We start from the raw sequence: 20,827 nt of genomic DNA, 5'->3' as shown, positions 1-20,827 counted from the left end.
ATAAAATATAATCTCAAAGTTTGCACAAACTTACAAGACAGAGGTCATAACTTATTTCATGCGGTGTCCTCTTTCGCTTTTGTTGGGTAACCTAAAAAAAAACCAACATCACGACTTATATACATGATTATTAAATGATTTTTATTAGGCAATAATATCTATATGCATACTAGGAATGCAATAGCATGTCGTATGTGCTTGAGCGCATCCCAAAAACAGCACAACAACTGCAACAACAACAAAAATCAGCCAGGTCATATTTGTATTAAGAAAAAGAAAATAGAATCATAAATTCATCAATCATAATGTAAAATTTTGTATTAAGAAAAAATCAGGGTAAAGGAAGAATTAGAATTTACCACACTGTCTACTAAAACACCCAATATTGTGTTTTTCTTGTTAAATTCTACCTGTCTATCACTGAATGCAGTGATTTCTACATGATAAACACATAATTAAGAAAAAAATTGGATCAAATTATGTTTAAAAGTAATGTGAAAGTGAAAGTGAAACTCACCTATTGGACAAACGAAAGTGAAATGAAGAGGGTAGAAAAAGAAAATGACATATTTCTTACCAATGTAGTCAGAGAGCTTAACCTATAATTCATAAATTTCTTACAAAGTTATGAAATCTGGGATTTTATATATAATCAATGATATGATTCGATTTAGTTACCTTGATGAATTCTTGATCAAAAACTGTTAGCTTCTCAAGTCTGTTATATGATCGTTAATAGTTAGTTTAGCCTAAAGGGTAGTTTCATCTTTTTTCTGTACATTTAGTTGTGTTAGTTAGTCGATTAGTATGTGTATATATTCTTTCATCTCTCATTATTGAAGATTAATTAATGAAGAATACTTAAAAAGCATCTTTGATTCTCTCTATTACAACATGGTATCAGATTAGGTCATCTCGATCCTTCATTTTTCCCCAATTGATTTTTTTAATCAACTTCATTCAAATTACTTTCTGAGTCATTTCAATCATGTCTCAATCAGATCCTAATTCTTCAAATTAATATGATTCATCTTTTCTGAATTCTTCAAATCCATATTACATCACTTCGTCTGATAGCCCCAATTATGTTCTTGTTTCAACTCCATTCACTGGTGTTGGGTTTAATTCATGGAAACAGTCTATGATTCTCTCTTTGGCAGCGAAGAACAAAATCGGATTTGTAGATGGATCAATCGTACAACCTCCTGCATCCAATTCCACTTATTCCAATTGGTTCCGAGCAAATTCTATGGTCATAAGTTGGATTTTGAATTCAGTCGATAAAAACATCGCTGATAGCCTTCTTTTTCTTCCAACAACAAATGAAATTTGGACTGAATTGAAACATAGATATGAACAATATGATGGTTCTATGTTATATCAAATTCAACAACAACTCTATTCTCTTGCTCAAGGATCTGATGATTTTCCATCTTACTTCACCAAATTGAGTAAGATTTGGGATGAATTAAGAGCGATTCAAAATATTCCTACATGTTCTTGTGCTTCTTCTGTTGCCATTAATAAATTTCTAGAAGATCAAAAACCGATTTAGATTATGATGGGACTCAACGATTCTTACAAAGTTCTACGTGGGCAAATACTCATGATGAAGCCATTACCTACAATTTCTACCACCTATTCCATGATTCTTCAGGAAGAAAGGCAAAGAGGTATCACTGTTTCTCCTACACTCAATGTTGATGCTATTGTTATGCATGTCTCTAGTGATAATACATCAAATACTTCAAAGAAGTTCTTAGTCTGTACTCACTGCAAGAAGAATGGTCACACCAAGTCACAATGTTATCAATTGAATGGTTTTCCTACTCACTTCAAATTCACAAAGTCTAAACGAGATGATAGCAAATCTACTGTTCAGAATGTTACAACTATGACTGCACCTACCATTTCCTCTAAACAATATGAACAATTGCTGTAACTTCTTAATGCTAACAATATCTCTCATTCTCAAGTTCCAAATCAAGTGAATTCTTCTATTACAGAAGGAGCCATGGCTGATGAAGGTAACTATTTTTCCTTCTCAAAGTTTGCATCTAATGTCTATAAATCCAAAGCTCTTCTGCATTCTCATTATTCTTGGATTATAGACACAGGTGTCACTGACCATATTTGTTCTAATAGCTCACTTTTTCTCTTCATGAACAAAATTCCACAACCAATTTTGATTGGTCTTCCTAATGGACACACTACTTCCGTTTCATACATTGGTGATGTTCAAATACACAACAACATAATTCTTCATGGAGTTTTCTATATGCCATCTTTAAAGTATAACTTAGTTTCTATCACTAAGTTTACCACTCAACTTCAAACTTTTGTTATCTTCACTGATACAAAATGTTTTGTGCATGACCCTTTGTCAAAGAATAGCATTTCTCTTGGCATTTTGGGGGACAGAGTTAATGATCTTTATGTCTTTGATCATCGCACCGTTAAATCTTCTCTTTCTTTTAGTTTTTCAGTTTGTACACTATTTCCTATGTTGAATAATTCTGTAAAACATTCAGATTCAAATGTTTTACTTTGGCATAAACATTTTGGCCATATTCCTGTACACAAACTTCATAAACTGTCAGTGATTTCCAATAATGCCCCTCATGATCTTGATTCTTGTTTTGTTTGCGCTAAAGCCAAAAAACATTGATTATCTTTTCCCAAAAGTATTTCTACTGCATATAGTCCTTTTGATTTAGTGTATATTGATATATGGGGCCCTTACAAGCATTGTACTTATGATGGTTATCGCTATTTTCTTACAATAGTTGATGATCATAGCCGTTTTACATGGGTACATCTTTTAAAACAAAAGAGTTATGTGTTCACCCTCATTAAGGCTTTTATTGCTCTTGTTCAAACTCAAATTTCAAAGAGAATAAAAGTAATCAAAACAGATAATACATATGAGCTTGGTACAAGTTCTGAAGCTCAAACTTATTTTCAATAAAATGGAATCATGCATCAAACATCTACAGCCTATACACCACAACATAATGGGTTAGTTGAACGAAAGCACAAACACATACTTGAAATTTCTTGTTCCTTATTTTTCCAATCTGGTATTGGTGTCACATATTGGGGAGAATGTGTTAAAGCAAGTGTTCATCTCATGAATGGAATGCCAACCAAGGTTCTCAATCATAAATCTCCTTCTGAGGTTTTACACAAACATACTCCAGATCTGACATATCTCAAAACATGTGGTTGTTTATGTTTTGTTGCCACACCATCTATTAGAAGAGACAAGTTCATGTCTAGATCCACATCATGCATATTCATCGGATATCCCTATGGCAAGAAGGCTTACAAAGTTTTGGACTTGACAACCAAAACTATTCAAATTTCCAGAGATGTTATTTTTTTAAAGATATTTTCCATCTACATCAAACAAAAGATCAATTTTCAGATTACTCTTCTTCTTTTATTCCCATTAGTTTCCAAGATACAGAGACATTCATTTCACAACCCTCAAATACCTCCCCCAATGATCAACCCAATTTTGACCCACCAATACCCCTATCAAGTCCTTTACGAAGAACCACAAGACAACATCAACCACCATCCTATTTACATGATTATATATGTAATCATGTTAAATCTGTTCATTCTCATCAGCTTTGTCAGCATACCATTACAAACTTTTGTATCAGTGATTCTTTTTCCCCAACCATTTTTTCTAGTCCTTCTCATCATGTTTTCAATGCTATTACTCAAGTTGTTGAACCTGCTTTTTACACTCAAGCCAAAGGAATACCTGAATGGGAAACAACTATGGCTAATGAACTACAAGCATTGCAAGATAATCATACCTGGGAAATAGTTAAGTTACCAAAAGGCAAGAAACCAATTTCGTGTAGATGGGTTTATAAGGTCAAATACAAAGCAGATGGGAGTATTGAACGATATAAAGCGCGTTTAGTTGCCAAAGGTTTCACACAAAAATAAGGTGTTGATTTTCATGAGACCTTCTCTCCGGTTGTCAAATTTCATACCATAAGATGTCTTGTTGCTTTGGCTCTCAAAAGAGGATGGCATATACATCAATTCGATGTTAATAACGCTTTCTTACATGGAGAGCTACATGAAGATTTCTACATGAAACCTCCACCGGGCTATTTTGTCTCATCTCCTTCCTTAGTTTGCAAACTTAAAAAAATCCTTATATGGGTTAAAGCAAGCTTCTAGACAGTGGTATGCAAAACTATCTCATGCTCTTCAATCCAAAGGTTTTACACATTCACAGAATGATCATTCTTTATTCTTGAAGAAAACTACAAATTCAATTGTAATTGTAGCTGTATATGTTGATGACATTTTGGTCACAGGCAATAATCTCAATGAAATCACATCTCTGAAAGCATATCTTGATTCAACATTCAAGATTAAAGATTTGGGCTTTCTCCATTATTTTTTGGGTTTGGAATTTGATAAAACAGAAGATGGTATGGTCATTCATCAACATAAATTTATCAAGGAATTGCTTGAAATGTATTCAATGAATAATTCCAAACCAGTTTCTATGTCATTGCCTACCAAGATTACATTGCTTCCTACAATGTCTGATCCTCTATCAGATCCGACATTATACCGACAGCTGATTGGAAAATTGAATTTTTTACTGCACACAAGGCCAAATTTGTCTTTTTCAGTTCAGCATCTATGTAGCACCCGGTTCCTGGTACGTAAATGATATTTGAGTATTTCCTTTCTTTTAGCCTTGGACTCGGCGAGTCATAGGTCCGACTCGCCGAGTGGATGCGGGACCCGGGACACGTTTAAGTTGGCGACTTGGCGAGTCCATATCCTGGACTCGGCGAGTCACAGCTGTTGGATGAAACCCTAAGTTTCAGGGGTTTGCACCCTATTTAAAGGACTTATCTGCCCCAGGCCAGCCCCCATTATCTCCCCAGAGCTCCCCAACCCTCGTTTGTGCTCTTTCTTTGAAGATTGAAGTTTTGTTGTGTGATTTTGAAGGCTTGGAAAGAGGAAGGAAGTAGATCCATAAGAAAGGAAGCCATCCAGGCCATTATTGTGTTCTTCCAGCAGTTCCTTTGAGGTATAACCCGTTTTCCCCATGATTCTATGCTTAGTATTTCATTTGGGCCTTTCTTGGTCAAATCCCCAAGTTTGTATGTGCATTATATGTCGTAATAAGGCGTTTGGCCTTTGGATCTAGGCATGATTGAGCTCCAGGGGCTCAGATCTGTTAGCTTTTTGGCCCCATGTTGCTTGTTAGCCCTAGATCTATCCTTTTGAGACATTTTGAGCCCTAAAATCCATATTGATGAATATCCACACGTAAAGTTGGAAACTTTACGTGTGATTCGTGTCCTAGAAGTCCAGATCTATGAATGGCTTGGATTGGAATCAAGCAAATCGGTATATTTTAGGAGTGCATGGCAACGACTCGGCGAGTCGTTCATGTGACTCGGCGAGTCTGTTCGCGAGTCTCCGAGTTTGTCCCCTTTTCGTAGTGTCGAGTGAGCAGTGAGTCACGGGGTGTGGCTCAGTGAGTCGGAAGCTTAACTCATCTATGGAGGTACTCGACGAGTCAATGCCCTGACTCGGCGGGTTCAAGGCAATCTCCTTAGATCAAGAACAGACTCGACGAGTTGTTCATACAACTCGGCGAGTCTTAGCATGTGTGTTCATCGGATGAAGATGAACTCGACGAGTTGTTCATACGACTCGGCGAGTAGGACGAAGGACTTGAATATTGGTTAAGAAGGTGAACCCGTCGAGTCGTTGCTTAACTCGACGGGTAGGATCGGGATTCAGGGCAGTCGTTAGGATAAGGACTCGGCGATTTGGGAAGCCAACTCGGCGAGTCGGGTCAACTGAAAGTTGACTCTGACTTTGACTTAGGGCATGGTCAGGGGTAAGATGGTCATTTTACCCAAAGGTCAGCGAGTAGTGTTTGATTGGGTATATTGTGGGAATTGTAGCCGGAGGATTTCCGGAGCAGCAGCAGCAGCAGTAGGCAGTCAGTTCCCGATCAGATCAGCAGCTACTTCAAGGTGAGTTACCTTCCCGTAGCGGTGGGTCCAAGGCCACAACGCCGACCCACCAGTAGGAGACGTATGGTAGATGATTGTCTTTGTGATATCATCTAGGTTTACTACTACCTGATATGTTATATGCTAGCATGATACGTTGTATGTGATAGTAGCCGAGTTCGGTTGTTAGGACCGACGGGTAGTCAGACACCCCAGATACGTCTGACAGTATATGATGATATGTTTGCATGCTGGCTTATTATGTTATATGCGATAGAGGTAGTATGAGGGGACCAGTCCCTGTGGTCGGTTGTCAGGACCGACGGGTAGTCAGCACCCCAGAATGGCTTGACATGGGTAGTCAGCGCCCCAGAATGGCTTGACATGGGTAGTCAGCGCCCCAGAATGGCTTGACATGGGTAGTCAGCACCCCATAATGGCTTGACACGGGTAGGACGGCACCCCAGAACGGCCGTACCGGGTAGTCAGGCACCCCAGAATAGTCTGGCAGTATGTATGTTACGTGTTTGTATGGTATGTGGTACGATGGGGGAACTCACTAAGCTTTGTGCTTACAGTTTTCAGTTTTGGTTTCAGGTACCTCCTCAGCTAGGGGAAAGGAGCCAGCGCGGTAGCAGCATGTCACACACACACTCTCCAATTTCCGCATTTACGAGCTTCACTGAGATTTGTACTCTGATATTTGATTGAATGTATGAATTGGCTTTTAGACATGGTTCACTTGTGTTATAATTTGATCAGACAATGTTTTTAGCTTTAATATATTCTAAAGTAGTGTTTTTAAAACGAAATTTTTGGTCATGAAAATTGGGTCGTTACAAGTTGGTATCAGAGCCCTGGTTTGAGGGATTCGGACACACCTTTGGGAGTGTCTGAACTCAAATCGAGGGATTAAAGGATTTTCTAAAAGAAAATGTTTTCTAAAATTTAGAAAAGAGTTTTGAGAAAGAACAAAGTGTGTGATGTGCGCGACCGGCCGAGCTCAAGTAAGTATCCCCAAAGTACCTATACAAGTTTATGTTATGTTTATCAGCTTTTGTAGAACAGCATGCTAGAATAGGACTAAGGATCTAGGAGTGATGCCTTATGTGCCTGCTTTATGTGTTCCAGTTGTATGAGAACTTGCATGCTAATTGCTGAATAAACAGTAAGTAGGATAGCCTGCTTAGGTTATGCCTGGTAGTATGAGTTAGTACTTTATGCTAGCTCAGTTCCTGAAAGTAGATAGAGTTAATTGAGATTGTTACCCTTATCTGAATGTTGCTTGCTTTGTGCTTCGTGGGACTCTGAATAATGGGAGTTAGCCATTAGGCGAATGTGTCACGTCACGTGTGACCAGGGTTGAATAATCTTAGAGTGCCGGATTTGATCCTACTGCGCAACTCTTGTCTGAGTCCAACCGTTGTAGGGACGAGTCGGGTACTCGAAGGATTATTTGAGCCTCGTCACATGTGATGGTATTCGGATAATGGCTAACTGGCATTACAAGGAGGCCTGTAGCAACTGAGGACTGGTTAGAGTGGAACTAGAGATTTCCCTAGGGCAAGCCTGGGATGAGTATAGCAGTAATCAGCAGTAGTGAAAGGGATCTGGTGGAGTCGAGGCATTCCTTGAAGAAGGTACAGATAGATGTGGAAGGTAGTATGGCCCCGTACTACTGAAAGCAGAGGATCCGTACCCGAATCAAGGATGGCCAAGATAAGACCAGGGAACTTGTAAGTAGATGTGATCCCTCAGGGAGTATCAGTATCACTAATGATTGTTGTGATGTATTGCAGAATGGTGGTGCTTCGATCGAGGCCGGTAGATGGCGGTTCAGGAGAGGGGTCAGGTTCGGGGTCAGGTTCCGAGCCAATTGATGAGGGGCTACGCGAGTTCATCGCGTCAGAGATCACCAGGGGTATCCTTGAGTCGACTCCCATTATCTTTGGGTCGATCAAGGAAGGGATCATGGAGTTGATGGAGGACCGCCTTCGGGCATTCAGGAGTGATATGGCATCTAGCCAGTCAGGATCTCGCACGCTATCCTTCAAGGACTTCAGGGGCAGCGGTGCGCCGGATTTCCATGGGGTGAAAGACCCCATTGCTGCCAGGCGATGGATTGCAGACATCGAGTCTGCCCAGTTGACTAGCTTCTGCCCCGAGGGGTCGAATGTGAGGTATGCAGCAGGATGTTTATGGGACCGAGCCCGGGATTGGTGGGAGTCAGTGGGTGACTCGTTGGGAGCCTCAGCTATCGAGGCTATGACTTGGTCGGACTTTGTGACCAGGTTCAGGGCAGAGTTTGCGCTGGTTGTCGAGCTTCAACAGCTGGCCAGGGAGTTTCTGGATATGAGACAGACGACGGAGACTGTGGCGGAGATCACCACCAAGTTCCGGGAGAGGGCTTTGTTGGTGCCCCAGTACGCTGGTGACGAGGACATGAGGAGGACTCGTTATCATGATATGCTACGAGCTGACATCCGGGAGCATGTTAGCTTTTCGGCTTGCCCTACCCTGGACTCTATGATTGCCAGGGCGAGGGAGAGGGAGATAGATTTGGAGCACATCCGGAAACGGAAATTGGAGGAGGGACAGGCAGGAGGGGCTTCAGGGAAGAAGCCCAAGGGATCAGATGGTAGGCCGAAAGGCCAGTCAGGACCGAGCCGCTGCAGGAAATGCGGCAGGCCGCACGAGGGGGCGTGCAGGATGGGATCATCAGGCTGCTACAAGTGTAGCAAGTCCGGGCACATCAGCAGGGATTGCACTGCTCCGGCAGCAGTTATTCAGACATCAAAGTTGCTGTGTTTTCACTGCAACCAGAGGGGCCACAAGAATGCCAATTGCCCCCAGTTGACAGTTTCAGCGCCGGTGAAGGCGCCAGCTCCAGCGACCCTGCGGATCACGGATGGCCGGCAGGGCAAGTCAGAGGCTCCAGTGGTGAGGAGCCGAGCATTCCAGCTGACTACCGAGGAGGCACGCGCCGCACCCGATGTGGTGACGGGATCGTTCCATGTGAACGGCCTCCCAGTTCAGGTGTTATTTGATTCGGGTGCGTCCCGATCATTCGTTTCCCTTGCGCTTAGCAGGAAGTTTCATGAGTCATTAGGCGAGTTAGATTGCCCTTTGGAGGTGGAGATTGCTGATGACCGATCGGTGCGAGCATCGATGGTGTTCCGAGATTGCGTGTTGCGGTTGTTCGAGGAGCGTTACTTGGTAGACTTGGTTCCCATACCGTTGCGTGGGAAGAAGGTGATTATTGGCATGGATTGGTTGAGCCCTAATGGGGCGGTGATAGATTGCGCGCAGCAGATTGTCATACCCATCAGATTGAGGGGGGGTGTTAGCTTCTCAAGTTTGTTATATGATCGTTAATAGTTAGTTTAGCCTAAAGGGTAGTTTCATCTTTTCTCTGTACATTTAGTTGTGTTAGTTAGTCGATTAGTATGTGTATATATTCTTTCAGCTCTCATTATTGAAGATTAATTAATGAAGAATACTTGAAAATCATCTTTGATTCTCTCTATTACAACAAAAACAACTTCGGCTTCAAAATCTGGTGCAACATATCCAACTAGTGGAAGGCCCTATAAACACTAAAATACATTCCATAATTTTAGATCCATATCGAATACATCTACTTCCATAACCAACGAGCACATGATAAGAAAATTTAGATATTGGTATAATGGTGTTGTAGAACATAGTTTCAATTATGTGAATGAACTAATGTCTAATGTCCAATCCTCACCACACGGTTAAACAAAGTGAGAGATTGTGAGCTACTTATAGCTTTGACGACGAAGCCATTCCTACAGGGAGGTGGAGGGACGGAGGGAGAGGGAAAATTGGAGGGATTTAGATTGGAAAATGAAGGATGCAGAGTTGGAGAATGATAGGGTTTGAAGAGTTTTTCGAAGTCTTCATAACACTTATTGAACCTTCGATTGAGCCTACTGATTGAAGCGTCGATTGAACATAACAATTGAAGACTACTGTTGTATTTCTGGTTAATCGGTAACGGGAGCGATCGAATCATCGATTGAACAAACAATGACTGGTTTGAGAGGGGAGAGTGACGAGAAGAAGAGAGGCTATGGTGTCGGCGTGCTCTTTTTTTCTTTCATAAAAAACCCTAAAACAACTAAGGTAAGGAAATCAGATATAACTTCTTTTACCCTATTTTTTAAAAACAAAATTAACAAAATATAAAAATTTAATATATATATATATATATATATATATATATATATATATATATATATATATATGTTATGAAAAAAGGCGGGTACCCGACGGTACCGCTTTCGGGTACCCGGTATTGGAACCGGAACCGGCGGGTATCTAGCGGGTATCGGTTTTGTAAAAATAAGAATTGGAACCGGAATCGCTTAAGGCGGTTCCGAAACTTTAGGAACCATAACCAAAATCGCCTAAGGCGGTTCCAATTCCAGAACCGACAGTTCCGAAAGCAGGTACCCGCTTCTGCTGCTCATCCTTACTGGAACGTCCCACCGGCATACAGTCTATCTGGTACGCTTACAAAACCTGCAGCATGATTGGTACACCTCCTGGGCATTCAGCCTATCTGGAACATTCTCTGGCCTTCGGCCTGACTGGTACGCCCCACTGGCCTACAGTCTATCGGGGATGCCCTGGGTCTCTTGGCCTTGAGCACACAACAGGACCGCCTCAACCTAACATACCATCACATATCAACATGTATCATAACAAACTCTAGATAGCATATACAAATAGTTATATAGATCTAACAGATCATTAAGCATACAATCATGCGATAAACCACGATAACAATCCAAAGGGGTCGACCTTGGTGCCTTCGACCCAAAAGTGCAGTAAGGAAAACTCAACTCGCAAATCCGAAAAGATAGCATAAAAGAGTATCGCTCCACGAGTCCACTCTACAAATCACCAATACATAGGGTAAGACCCAACCTTAGGCTTCATAACAAATACCCAAAATGCCCTAAGGTCAAACTAGGTCAAAAATCAATGGAAAGTCAATTGTCAATGAAAAGTCAACCCAGCTGAGTACGCCCAGCGTACTCAGCCTCTGCGCCCAGCGTACTCCGCCCTTGACCAAAAACGGGCAGTTGACCACCTACGCCCAACGTATGATGTGCCATGCACAACCTCCATTAAGAACAATTCCAAATTCCCAAATCCATATCCAAGTCTAAAAAGGTGCTCATAACCATAAAGTTTCAAACTTTATTGTCATGCATGCCTTAATAAGTCCAAAACTAAAACCCTAGTTTGTCTTAAGTCTTAACCACTTAAGACCTCTATATCTTGCATGTAAGCACTAAACGAGTCAAGATAGCATTTTTACGACTTAATGCACCTCAAATCTTCTGAAAGGACGACTCATTTGGTCTTAGAGTAGCTCTTACTCATTAAGTCCATGAAAAGGGACTAAAAACTCATAAAACTTCACATGGCTAGATCTTAAGGAAATACAAGTCAAGATCAAAGCTTTATACCTTCTGGAGTTTCCCAAAGAGGTAAAGATCCCAGATCTACAAGCTTGCTTCCACACCAAGGATCCTTAATGAATCTACTTTTTGATGGGTTATGAGCACTACATCATTCCTATGGTGTACATGCAACCCTAATGCATAGTTTTTTCTCAAGTTATACATGCAATACAATTTTCCAAAGCATGAACCCTAATCTAACATGCTATATTCGAAATTAATAGCTAATACAAAGTTAGATGATTACCTCTCTAGTAGCTTGCTTGATCTTGAACCTTTGAGAACTTAGCACCTCAAATGTGATGCCTCTAATAGATCACAAACACCTTGCTATACTAGTCAAGAACAACTTTCGGGACCCATTAGAATATTTCCTTTGTTTTCTTCGCACCTTTAACTAAAAGTAGAACAAGAGATGACCTAACTAGTCAAGAACAACAAGAGCTCGGTCTTCTACTTAACCACCACAATACGCCTTGCTATACTACGCCTCATGGATTGAGTTGGACAAATCAACAAAGTAGTAAGCTAAGCAGGTCAAGAATTCCCTAATCGCTTGCATTCGCAAAACCCATGCAAAAGGTAAAACCAATCAATGTGTACGATCATGAATTCTTGCAAATAACGACAAAAACCTTCCCGACAAGTGAAATGATATCAACGAAAATATAACTAAAAATAAAAACTAACTGAAAACAAATAACGAATAATCAACTAAACTAAATTAATTAAACGTCGTTCCCCGGCAACGGCGCCAAAAACTTGATGTGTAATTTTTAATGCACTGGTTTTTTATTTATAATTCCTATTTTATCGCATCTAAACCACACCTTACAGTCAATGAACCCGATCGAGTATAGTATAGCTTTGATAAGTAAGGGTGTCGAACACAAGGGGAACGGTAGTGAATTAATTTAAAATATTTGATTATAGGTTACAAAACACACAAAAGTAATAAATAAATGGTTTATTAAATCTCAAACGAACAATTAATTAACAAATCTCAATAAACTTACAGGAAAACAAATCTCTTCAGGTACTTTGGTTTAGATAAATTACACCTTAAAAGCATAGAAAATTGCATACACAATTTCATTTATTCATGTTCACCGATTCCTAAAATGATTAGATTCGTGTTCACTATTACTAATCCTTTAGCAAACAAGTCAATTCAAACAGTGATCAGTTGATTAAACTAACATGTTTCCTAGTGTTCAGTTCGTATCAAGCAAGACTTGTAATAATAGTTAATCAATTTACTAATTCAATTTAACTTCATGTTGATGGTTTATCACACAAGGCTCACACATTAACTTACTTATTTCCGAGTTAGTCCTAGTTTCACATTCGCTATTCCTAGTCATATAATCTTGATGGTCATCAAAATCATAAAAGACAAGCAATGAGGCAGATGTTCATACAACTCAATTTACTTGACAATTAACAGGAAATAATTATCATTAACACGTAAGGATCTTTTAACAAGCTTGGCAAGATAAATTAAACATAAACAAACAATCTAATCTAGCGATTAATCTATAAATCAAGGTTTCATTCAATCATAAACTCAAAGTAAAAGGTTTTTACACCTAAATCAGAAAGTAAATACATAATAGTATCACAGTGGGATGCTAAACATGGTCACGTTAACAAACCACATGATTACCGACACGTATCCGCTCTCTAATCCTTCCGATCTCCGCTCCTGTTAGCTTAACGGCCTTCCGGCCGCCTTCTAGACCCTCAAAACGGCTTAATAGAAGTTAATTGTCAACTAAATTAGGTTAGAAGTCGAATCCCCCCTCCTGGCTGGCCAATAATCGCTATTTATAACCTTTGGGACCGACTTACGTACGTTGGGCGTAAGTCGATTTACGCTGGCCGTAGCAAGAATTGTATCGCGATTGGGAAGTCTGGATAAACACCCAGTATGTTGGGCGTAACCTTAACTATGTTGGGTGTAGTCCGTGTTTCACCATTACGCTTGGCGTAACGTATATTACGCTGGGCGTAATTGCAGTTTTCAACATTTTTATTCTTTTAGCTTCTAAACCCGATTTCCGCTCCAGTCTTTTCTTTTCCGCTCTATCGACGACTAATAGCTGCAAATCATAATTCAAAGCATTATAAGTACCTTTTATCTAAAAGAGAATAATAAAGGCTAAAATATTAAGATATAATGTATAAAAAATATATAAAAATACACATATCAACAATGTAAGTTTGTCATCTCAATGTATGATGTTTGGATTGCTCTGTTTCATTTATGTTCAATTGTTATGATACTGCACAATGAAGTCACCCGCCTCCGGACATTTCCGCTGTCTGGTCTGGGGGTGTGACATAAAGTCTATGTAAAAATCATAACTCTCTCATACTATATCCATTCTCGAATGTCTTTATATTGACCGACAGGTATAGACGAGATCTTCAACTTTTGTTTAGATTTTTTTCCTAATAATCGACCGATCTCAAATTCGATTTCTGTGTTGCACACTCCCACACTGAAACAACTAAAAATCATAACTTACTCTATTGAAGTCAGATTTGGACGTTCTCTATATGCATGCTCTCAGTTTGACGACTACTATGACTTTTGTTTAAATCACTAAGGATAATAAGTAATATATCTTCGATTTGTATTTTACGACGCGCATAGCCGTGCCGATTTAATTATGAAACTTCGAAGAAGCATAACTTCTTCATATGAAGTTGAATTTACACATTCTCTCTCTCTCTCTCTCTATATATATATATATATATATATATATATATATATATCATACTAATGTTTTCTATATAATGAAGAGGATTATTTGGGCATAAAAATAATGTATTTCTATTTTGTATTTCATAATAACTGCTTGTTGTTATCATTTATATGAGTAGTAAACATGGGGTGTTACAACTCCTTGTGAAGTTTCTTGTGAATACAAGGGTGAATTTACCTTGAGTATGGATCCCAAGTTACATAAGGTCACATGAAGCATACTCAGCAAGTACCATCACATGTAGTTGTTCAGGTTTGAAGTCATCATAGTCAATATAATCATATCATAAAATAATCTTGTCGATCCATTCACTAAGCCAATGTTATCTACCAAGTCTGTTAGTTAGAGAAAGTCTTAAGACATAAGATCTGCAAATAAATTAGCTCGAACACACTTTTGTGTATTTGATTTAATTCATAAACATACAACAATATGAATTTTAACCATTTTGATGTTATAAAGAGCATTTTTTGTTATCAAAGTTGTGTTATTTATTACTGTATTTCACTTTTGCATGTTTTGAACCCACTTGTCGAATATTTAATTATGTTCAAAACTCCACAATCATCCATACTCTCAGGAGTGAGTATCGGAGTTTAATAGTGTCATGAATGTTAGTTGATTGGACCATACGAGATTGGACATTGCACAAGAAATTGCGTTAACACTGCATGCATACTTGAAATGAGGATTTTAAGTATTAGATCAACCCGCACTTAGAGATTACTTCATGGATCAAGTCACGAGTAATTCTAAGATGATAATATCTTTTATTCTTCAAACCGAGATATATATGATGTTTTTTTACAAAATATGTTGTGCATTGGTTTGCTCAAACGCTATCCGTAACTTGTAGTCATAAAGAGTATTTCCATGTATGATATGACTAGTAGACAAAAACTATATAGTCAATGTTTATTTGTTTCTTTTGCATTAACAAGAGAAGCGATATCTAATGTGTCTACCTAGATCCCGACTAAAGTAATTTGTTCGATTTAAAAGTCATATGTGATCGTCAAAAATCACTATCGGGAAACAAAATTTTGAACTATGAGATTGACTCGTTATCCATGTCCCAAGTCCATAAATATATCTAGAACAAAGGAATAATTGATCATTTATCTAAGGGTTGAACTTTGATTATGACCAGAGTTAGTCAGTTGCATTGGATGACTAATTCTTTGTTAGTTATTTGAGAAGTATTAAGACCTTAAAAAGTTAATGACTTGTCAAAGTGGGAGACTATTGGCAATAGTGTCCAAGGTTATTAACTAGTTTATAATATTTCTAAACAATAACATGGTCCTTTTGAGCTGGCATCATGACACATGAGTAGGAAATTGTTGGATTAGTGTCTAAGTCCATAACTATTTTGGTATCTACTTGACCCGATGGTGCATGGTCCTTTTGGGTTGCCTTCACCAAAGCAACTTGATTGGAGAAATAAATAGAGAGAGAGGTTATTATGATTTATTAATATGTTATAATAATAATATATTAAAGGAGAAATCATATTTGTTTAATTAATATTGGTCAATAATTAATTGAGAATTAATTTTGTGATCAAGTGTAATTAATTAAACTAGAGGGGCTGAATTGTAATTATGTGATAGTTACAAAATAAGGTAAGGATTATCTTAAATATAGGGTGAACGAATTTAAGGAGATAATGCCTTAGAATTCGACTAGGATAAGGGTTTCTAAGACTTATCTTATGGTTGCTTGGTGGGCAAGCCACTAGATAAGGATAAGGACTAAAACCCTAATCTTTACACCTATATAAACCCCCTAAGGCTCATGAATTCGTCTAAGCCTTCCCAAGAAATCCTAAGGATGAATTCCTACCTCTCTCCTCTCTCTTTATACCTTCTCCACTTGCTTATGGTGTTTGTAAGCCATTAGAGGAGTGACACTTGTGACTCTAAGCCTTCCATAGTCAATTCAAGGAGAAATTGGGATTGTTATTGCTGCATAACAATCAAGGTAATATCATAAACCTAATTATATGTTAATATCGATTTCTATATGCTAGAATTAGGGTTTATAGTCTTGGATTCAAAGCATGTTCAATAGAGAAACCTAGATCCAAGCATTAGGGTTTGTATGAGCACATAGGATGTCTTATGACCAAAACCCATCAGTGGTATCAGAGCCTTGATTGGTTTCTATTGTATTGATGCTTGATGTAACTGAAAAACGTGTTTTGGCCTCATTGATCGACCTGACTCGGCGAGTCACTCTTGGACTCGGCGAGTCAGCCCTACTCGGCGAGTTCCAGAAGGTGACTCGGCGAGTCGGTGCGTCAGACAGAGGTATATCCGGGATTTCTTGCTGATTTTGCTTATGGATAGTTACCTTATCATGTTAGATCAATATTAATCCGATTATATGATATATTTGACTATAATTTTGATCTAATTGAAGATATTTATCAATTAATAAGATAATTGTTTCCTTATGTGATAATTGATTAATTATTTTGAGTAAATTGATAAATTGTTTTGCAAGAAATCATTAGATAAATCAAATATGGATAATTATGTGATTAAATGTTAATTTGAATTATTTGTTATTTGATCCTTGTTGTTATGAAAAGTTTAATATTTTTCCCTTTAGGTTTTATAGTTTAAATTTGAACCCAAAAGTTTTTTTTGTTTTGAAATTTAAATAGTTGAAACTCTAATGTTTTGAAAAAGGTTTCAAAACTTGCCCTCAAGTTTTGGAATTTAAATTTTGATTAAATAGTTTAATTTTGATGTATATTTAAATTCTAAACCCTAATGTGTTGAAATGTTTCAAAATTTGCCCTCAAGTTTTGGAATTTAAAAGTTGATTAAAAGTTTAATTAGGAATGTTAAATTCTAAGACTCTAGTATAGTTTTGAAAAAGTTCAAATCACTCCCTTATGGTTTTATCAATTAATTAAGGTGTATAATTAAAAGAGGTTTAATAAATCCATAAAAGTTTAGGTTTACAATTTAATTGAATTAAAGGTATAATTGTTAAATTAGACCACCTAGTATTTTAAAAGTATAAAATACACCCTATACTATATATATAACATTAAAGGTATAACATTATATATATGTATGAGTAAAAGTCAGTCTTACCGTTAGTAGGCCTCATTCACGAAGCTGGTCTATAAGGGGTGTTTAAGGAAATTGCCTATAAAATGGCGATTGAATGGGTATCCACTCTTACCCACCGCACTCTTGACTAGTGGAGGGTCATTAGCCGAACGGGTAGGATAGGACGAAACCTTCCATTATAAGTATAATGAAGTATAAAAGTAACTAAATGCTTTCATAAAATTCCCAATCTTAGTTACTTAGGCAAAAGTGAATTGATGCAATTCCATGAAATTACACTTTATGCCCTTGCGAAGACGTTAGTGGAGCGTGTGTGGTTTACCGGCATACTAAATAGTTCTAAGCAAAGGTAGCAAAGGGTGACTCAATGTTTGTCATAGTTCGGTGGAGCGTGTGTGGTTTACCGGCACATCGAATAGGTGACTGTAACATGTGAGGTCACCATGTAAGTTTGCATGGTTATTCACACCCGCTTTGTGATCCTCGGCATCCCAGTCACAAACTAGAGGGGCATATCGAGATTTATACATGCCATTGAAAGTTCAATGAATCTCAAAGGATCTAAGAGTTTTCATAGATTTAAAACTTAAATTTATTTTTCGTTTTTCATGGTGGAAATTAGTGAATCGTCATTCACTTACCTTCAAATGTTTTGCAATTTGGGTTACGGCATCCCTCTCCCGAGTTGTAGAATATTGTGTTGGGTCCTAACCTTAGTATCTCATTTGGGTGATTTACTAAGGACTCAATCTATCAACTAACTTGAATTCGTTTTTCTCCCGTTTTGTAGATGTCAAAGTTCGACAACTATGGTCTTCTCAAATCCCGTGGAACAAGCATTCCACATGAAGATGATGTTGGATTGATGTCTAAGTCCATAACTATTTTGGTATGTACTTGACCCGATTATGAACATGGTCCTTTTGGGTTGCCTTCACCATAGCAATATGTAGGATGATTTAAGGAGAGAAAGGATTAAATATGATTTATTAATATATTATGAGAATAATATATTAAAGGAGAAATCATATTGTTTAATTAATATTAGTCAAGAATTAATTGTTAATTAATTTTGTGGCTAAAAGAGATTAATTAAACTTAGGAGACTGGACTGCAATTATTGGATAATTGAGTTATTGGGCTAAGGAATGCTAAAGGATCAAGGGGTGAACGAAATTATGATGGAAGCCCATCATATTTTCGTCCATGGCCTTATCCAGAAGATTCCATGGGCTGCTTAGAGTTTAAGCTGTCCATTAGGGTTTTGACTGAAACCCTAGCAGCCCACACAAGTATATAAAGGACCCCTTAGGCTCCAAAAACGTGGACAACTGATTCTCTAGGGTTTCCAGCCGTTTTTGGTGCCTCCCCTCTCTTTTCTTCTTCATTCAAGTTGCATAAGGTGTTTGTGACTCCATTAGAGGTGCCGCATTTGAGGCACTAAGCTTTTGAAGCCAATTCAAGCAAGGATTTGATTGTTATTGCTATATAACAATCAAAGGTAATTCTATAAACCCTAATTCAGTTTATAATATGTTAGATCTAAGTTTGTTAGTCTTGGATTCAAAGCATGTATAATAGAGAAACCTAGATCCAAGCATTAGGGTTTGTATGAGCACATAGGATTGTTCTTATGCATAAAACCCATCAGTGGTATCAGAGCCTTGATTGGTTTCAGTTGTATGTGATGCTTAACTGCTTTATTTGCTGAAAAATCGATTTTTGGCCTCTGCCCGACCTGACTCGGCGAGTCCAGGGGTCAGACAGAGGGATTTCCGGGTTTTTGCTGCTGTTTTGACTTGGATTTGATACCTAATTCGTTTTTTGAAGTTAAAATCCGATTTTTATCTTAAATTAGTGATTATCCTTGCCAAAACAATAGATAATTTCAAATCTTTTAAATATTGGTTGTTTATATGATAAATATGGATTATCTTAAATTATTTGGTAATTATCTAGTGACTAAAATAAGATTAGGTCAAATATAGATAATTATGAAATTAATTGTTTAATTTGAATTATTTGTTGTTTGATCCCTAATGTTTTGAAATGTTTCAAAACTTGCCCTCAAGTTTTGGAATTTAAAATTTGACTAAAAGTTTAATTTTGAAATGTTAAATTCTAAAACCCTAGTAATTTGAAAAGTTCAAATCACACCCTTATGTTTTATTAATTAATTAAAGTGTATAATTAAAAGTTATTTAATAAACCCATAAAGTTTTGGTTTACATTTAATTAAATTAAAAGTATAATTTTACTAAATTAAACCACCTAGTATTTTAAAAGTGTAAAATACACCTTATACTATATATAACATTAAAAGTCTAATATTATATATATATGTATGAGTAAACAGTCAGTCTTACCGTTAGTAGGCCTCATTCACGAAGCTGGTCTATAAGGGGTGTTTAAGGAAATTGCCTATAAAATGGCGATTAATGGGTATCCACTCTTACCCACCGCACTCTTGACTAGTGGAGGGTCGTTAGCCGAACGGGTAGGATAGGACAGAAACCTTCCATTATAAGTATAATGAAGTACAAAGTAACTAAATGCTTTTTCAAATTCTCAAATCATAGTTACTTTAGGAAAAATGTGAAATTGTATGCTAACCCATGGAATTACACTTCGTACCCTTGTCAAACGTTAGTGGTTAACCGGCACACTAATTTGGGGATGACATTGGTGGCGAAGGGTGACTCGATGCTTATCATAGATCAATGGAGCGTGTGTGGCTAACCGGCACATTGATTAGGTGATAGTAGCATTGGGCGCACCACGTGATTCGTATGGTTATTCACACCTTGTTTGTGATCCTCGGCATCCCAGTCACAAATAGTAGGGCATAATCGAGATTAAACATGCCATTGAAAAGTTCAATGAATCTCAAAAGATCTAGGAGTTTCAATTCATTTAAAACTTAAACTTCTTTTTCGTTTTTCATGGTGGAAATTGGTAAATCGTCATTTACCTACCTTCAAATATTTTGCAACTAGATTATGGCATCCCTTTTCTAGGTTGTAGAATATTGTGTTGGATCCTAGCCTTAATAACTCATTTGGGTGTTTTATTAAGGACTCTAATCAACTTAACTTGAATTTCTCCCGTTTTGTAGATGTCTAACCGTGGTATTCCCGAATCCCAAGGAAAAAGTGTTCCTAATGAAAGTGAAAGCTTGATTCAAAGTGAGAGATCAATGTGGACTAGCTTAATTTCACTTCCTCCTCTTCCTCCCGTTGTTCTCCCTAGCCCTAATGATCGAAGACTTGAAAGGTTCAAGATCACCGAATCCCTATTGGAAATGGAACATCAAGATGGCAAACCCGTGTGTGCTCATATCCTAGGGATGAAATCATACATTGATAGGTTGATCATGTTGGGTGCGTCTATCTCAAATAAGTTGGCTGTGGACTGGGTTCTTCAGTCACTCCCTGAATCATATGATAAGTTCA

At 37.9% G+C, this 20,827-nt stretch overlaps 1 protein-coding gene across 1 annotated transcript in view; it reads left to right on the top strand.

Moving 5' to 3' along the window:
• The first annotated feature begins 2,014 nt into the window (after positions 1 to 2,014).
• The window catches only part of LOC145066660 (uncharacterized), a 31,575-nt gene continuing 12,762 nt past the window's right edge, over positions 2,015 to 20,827 (top strand). The window contains exons 1-4 of the mRNA XM_079013945.1: positions 2,015 to 2,595; positions 2,704 to 2,812; positions 3,637 to 3,949; positions 4,317 to 4,699. Of these exons, the coding sequence (XP_078870071.1) occupies positions 2,015 to 2,595; positions 2,704 to 2,812; positions 3,637 to 3,949; positions 4,317 to 4,699 (1,386 nt within the window). The remainder of the gene's footprint in view (positions 2,596 to 2,703; positions 2,813 to 3,636; positions 3,950 to 4,316; positions 4,700 to 20,827) is intronic.

The sequence above is a fragment of the Lactuca serriola genome, chromosome 8 (assembly GCF_051521515.1).
Source record: "Lactuca serriola cultivar US96UC23 chromosome 8, Lser_US96UC23_V15, whole genome shotgun sequence".
In the NCBI taxonomy this organism is placed as follows: domain Eukaryota; kingdom Viridiplantae; phylum Streptophyta; class Magnoliopsida; order Asterales; family Asteraceae; genus Lactuca; species Lactuca serriola.
This window is presented reverse-complemented; position numbering and strand designations above follow the sequence as displayed.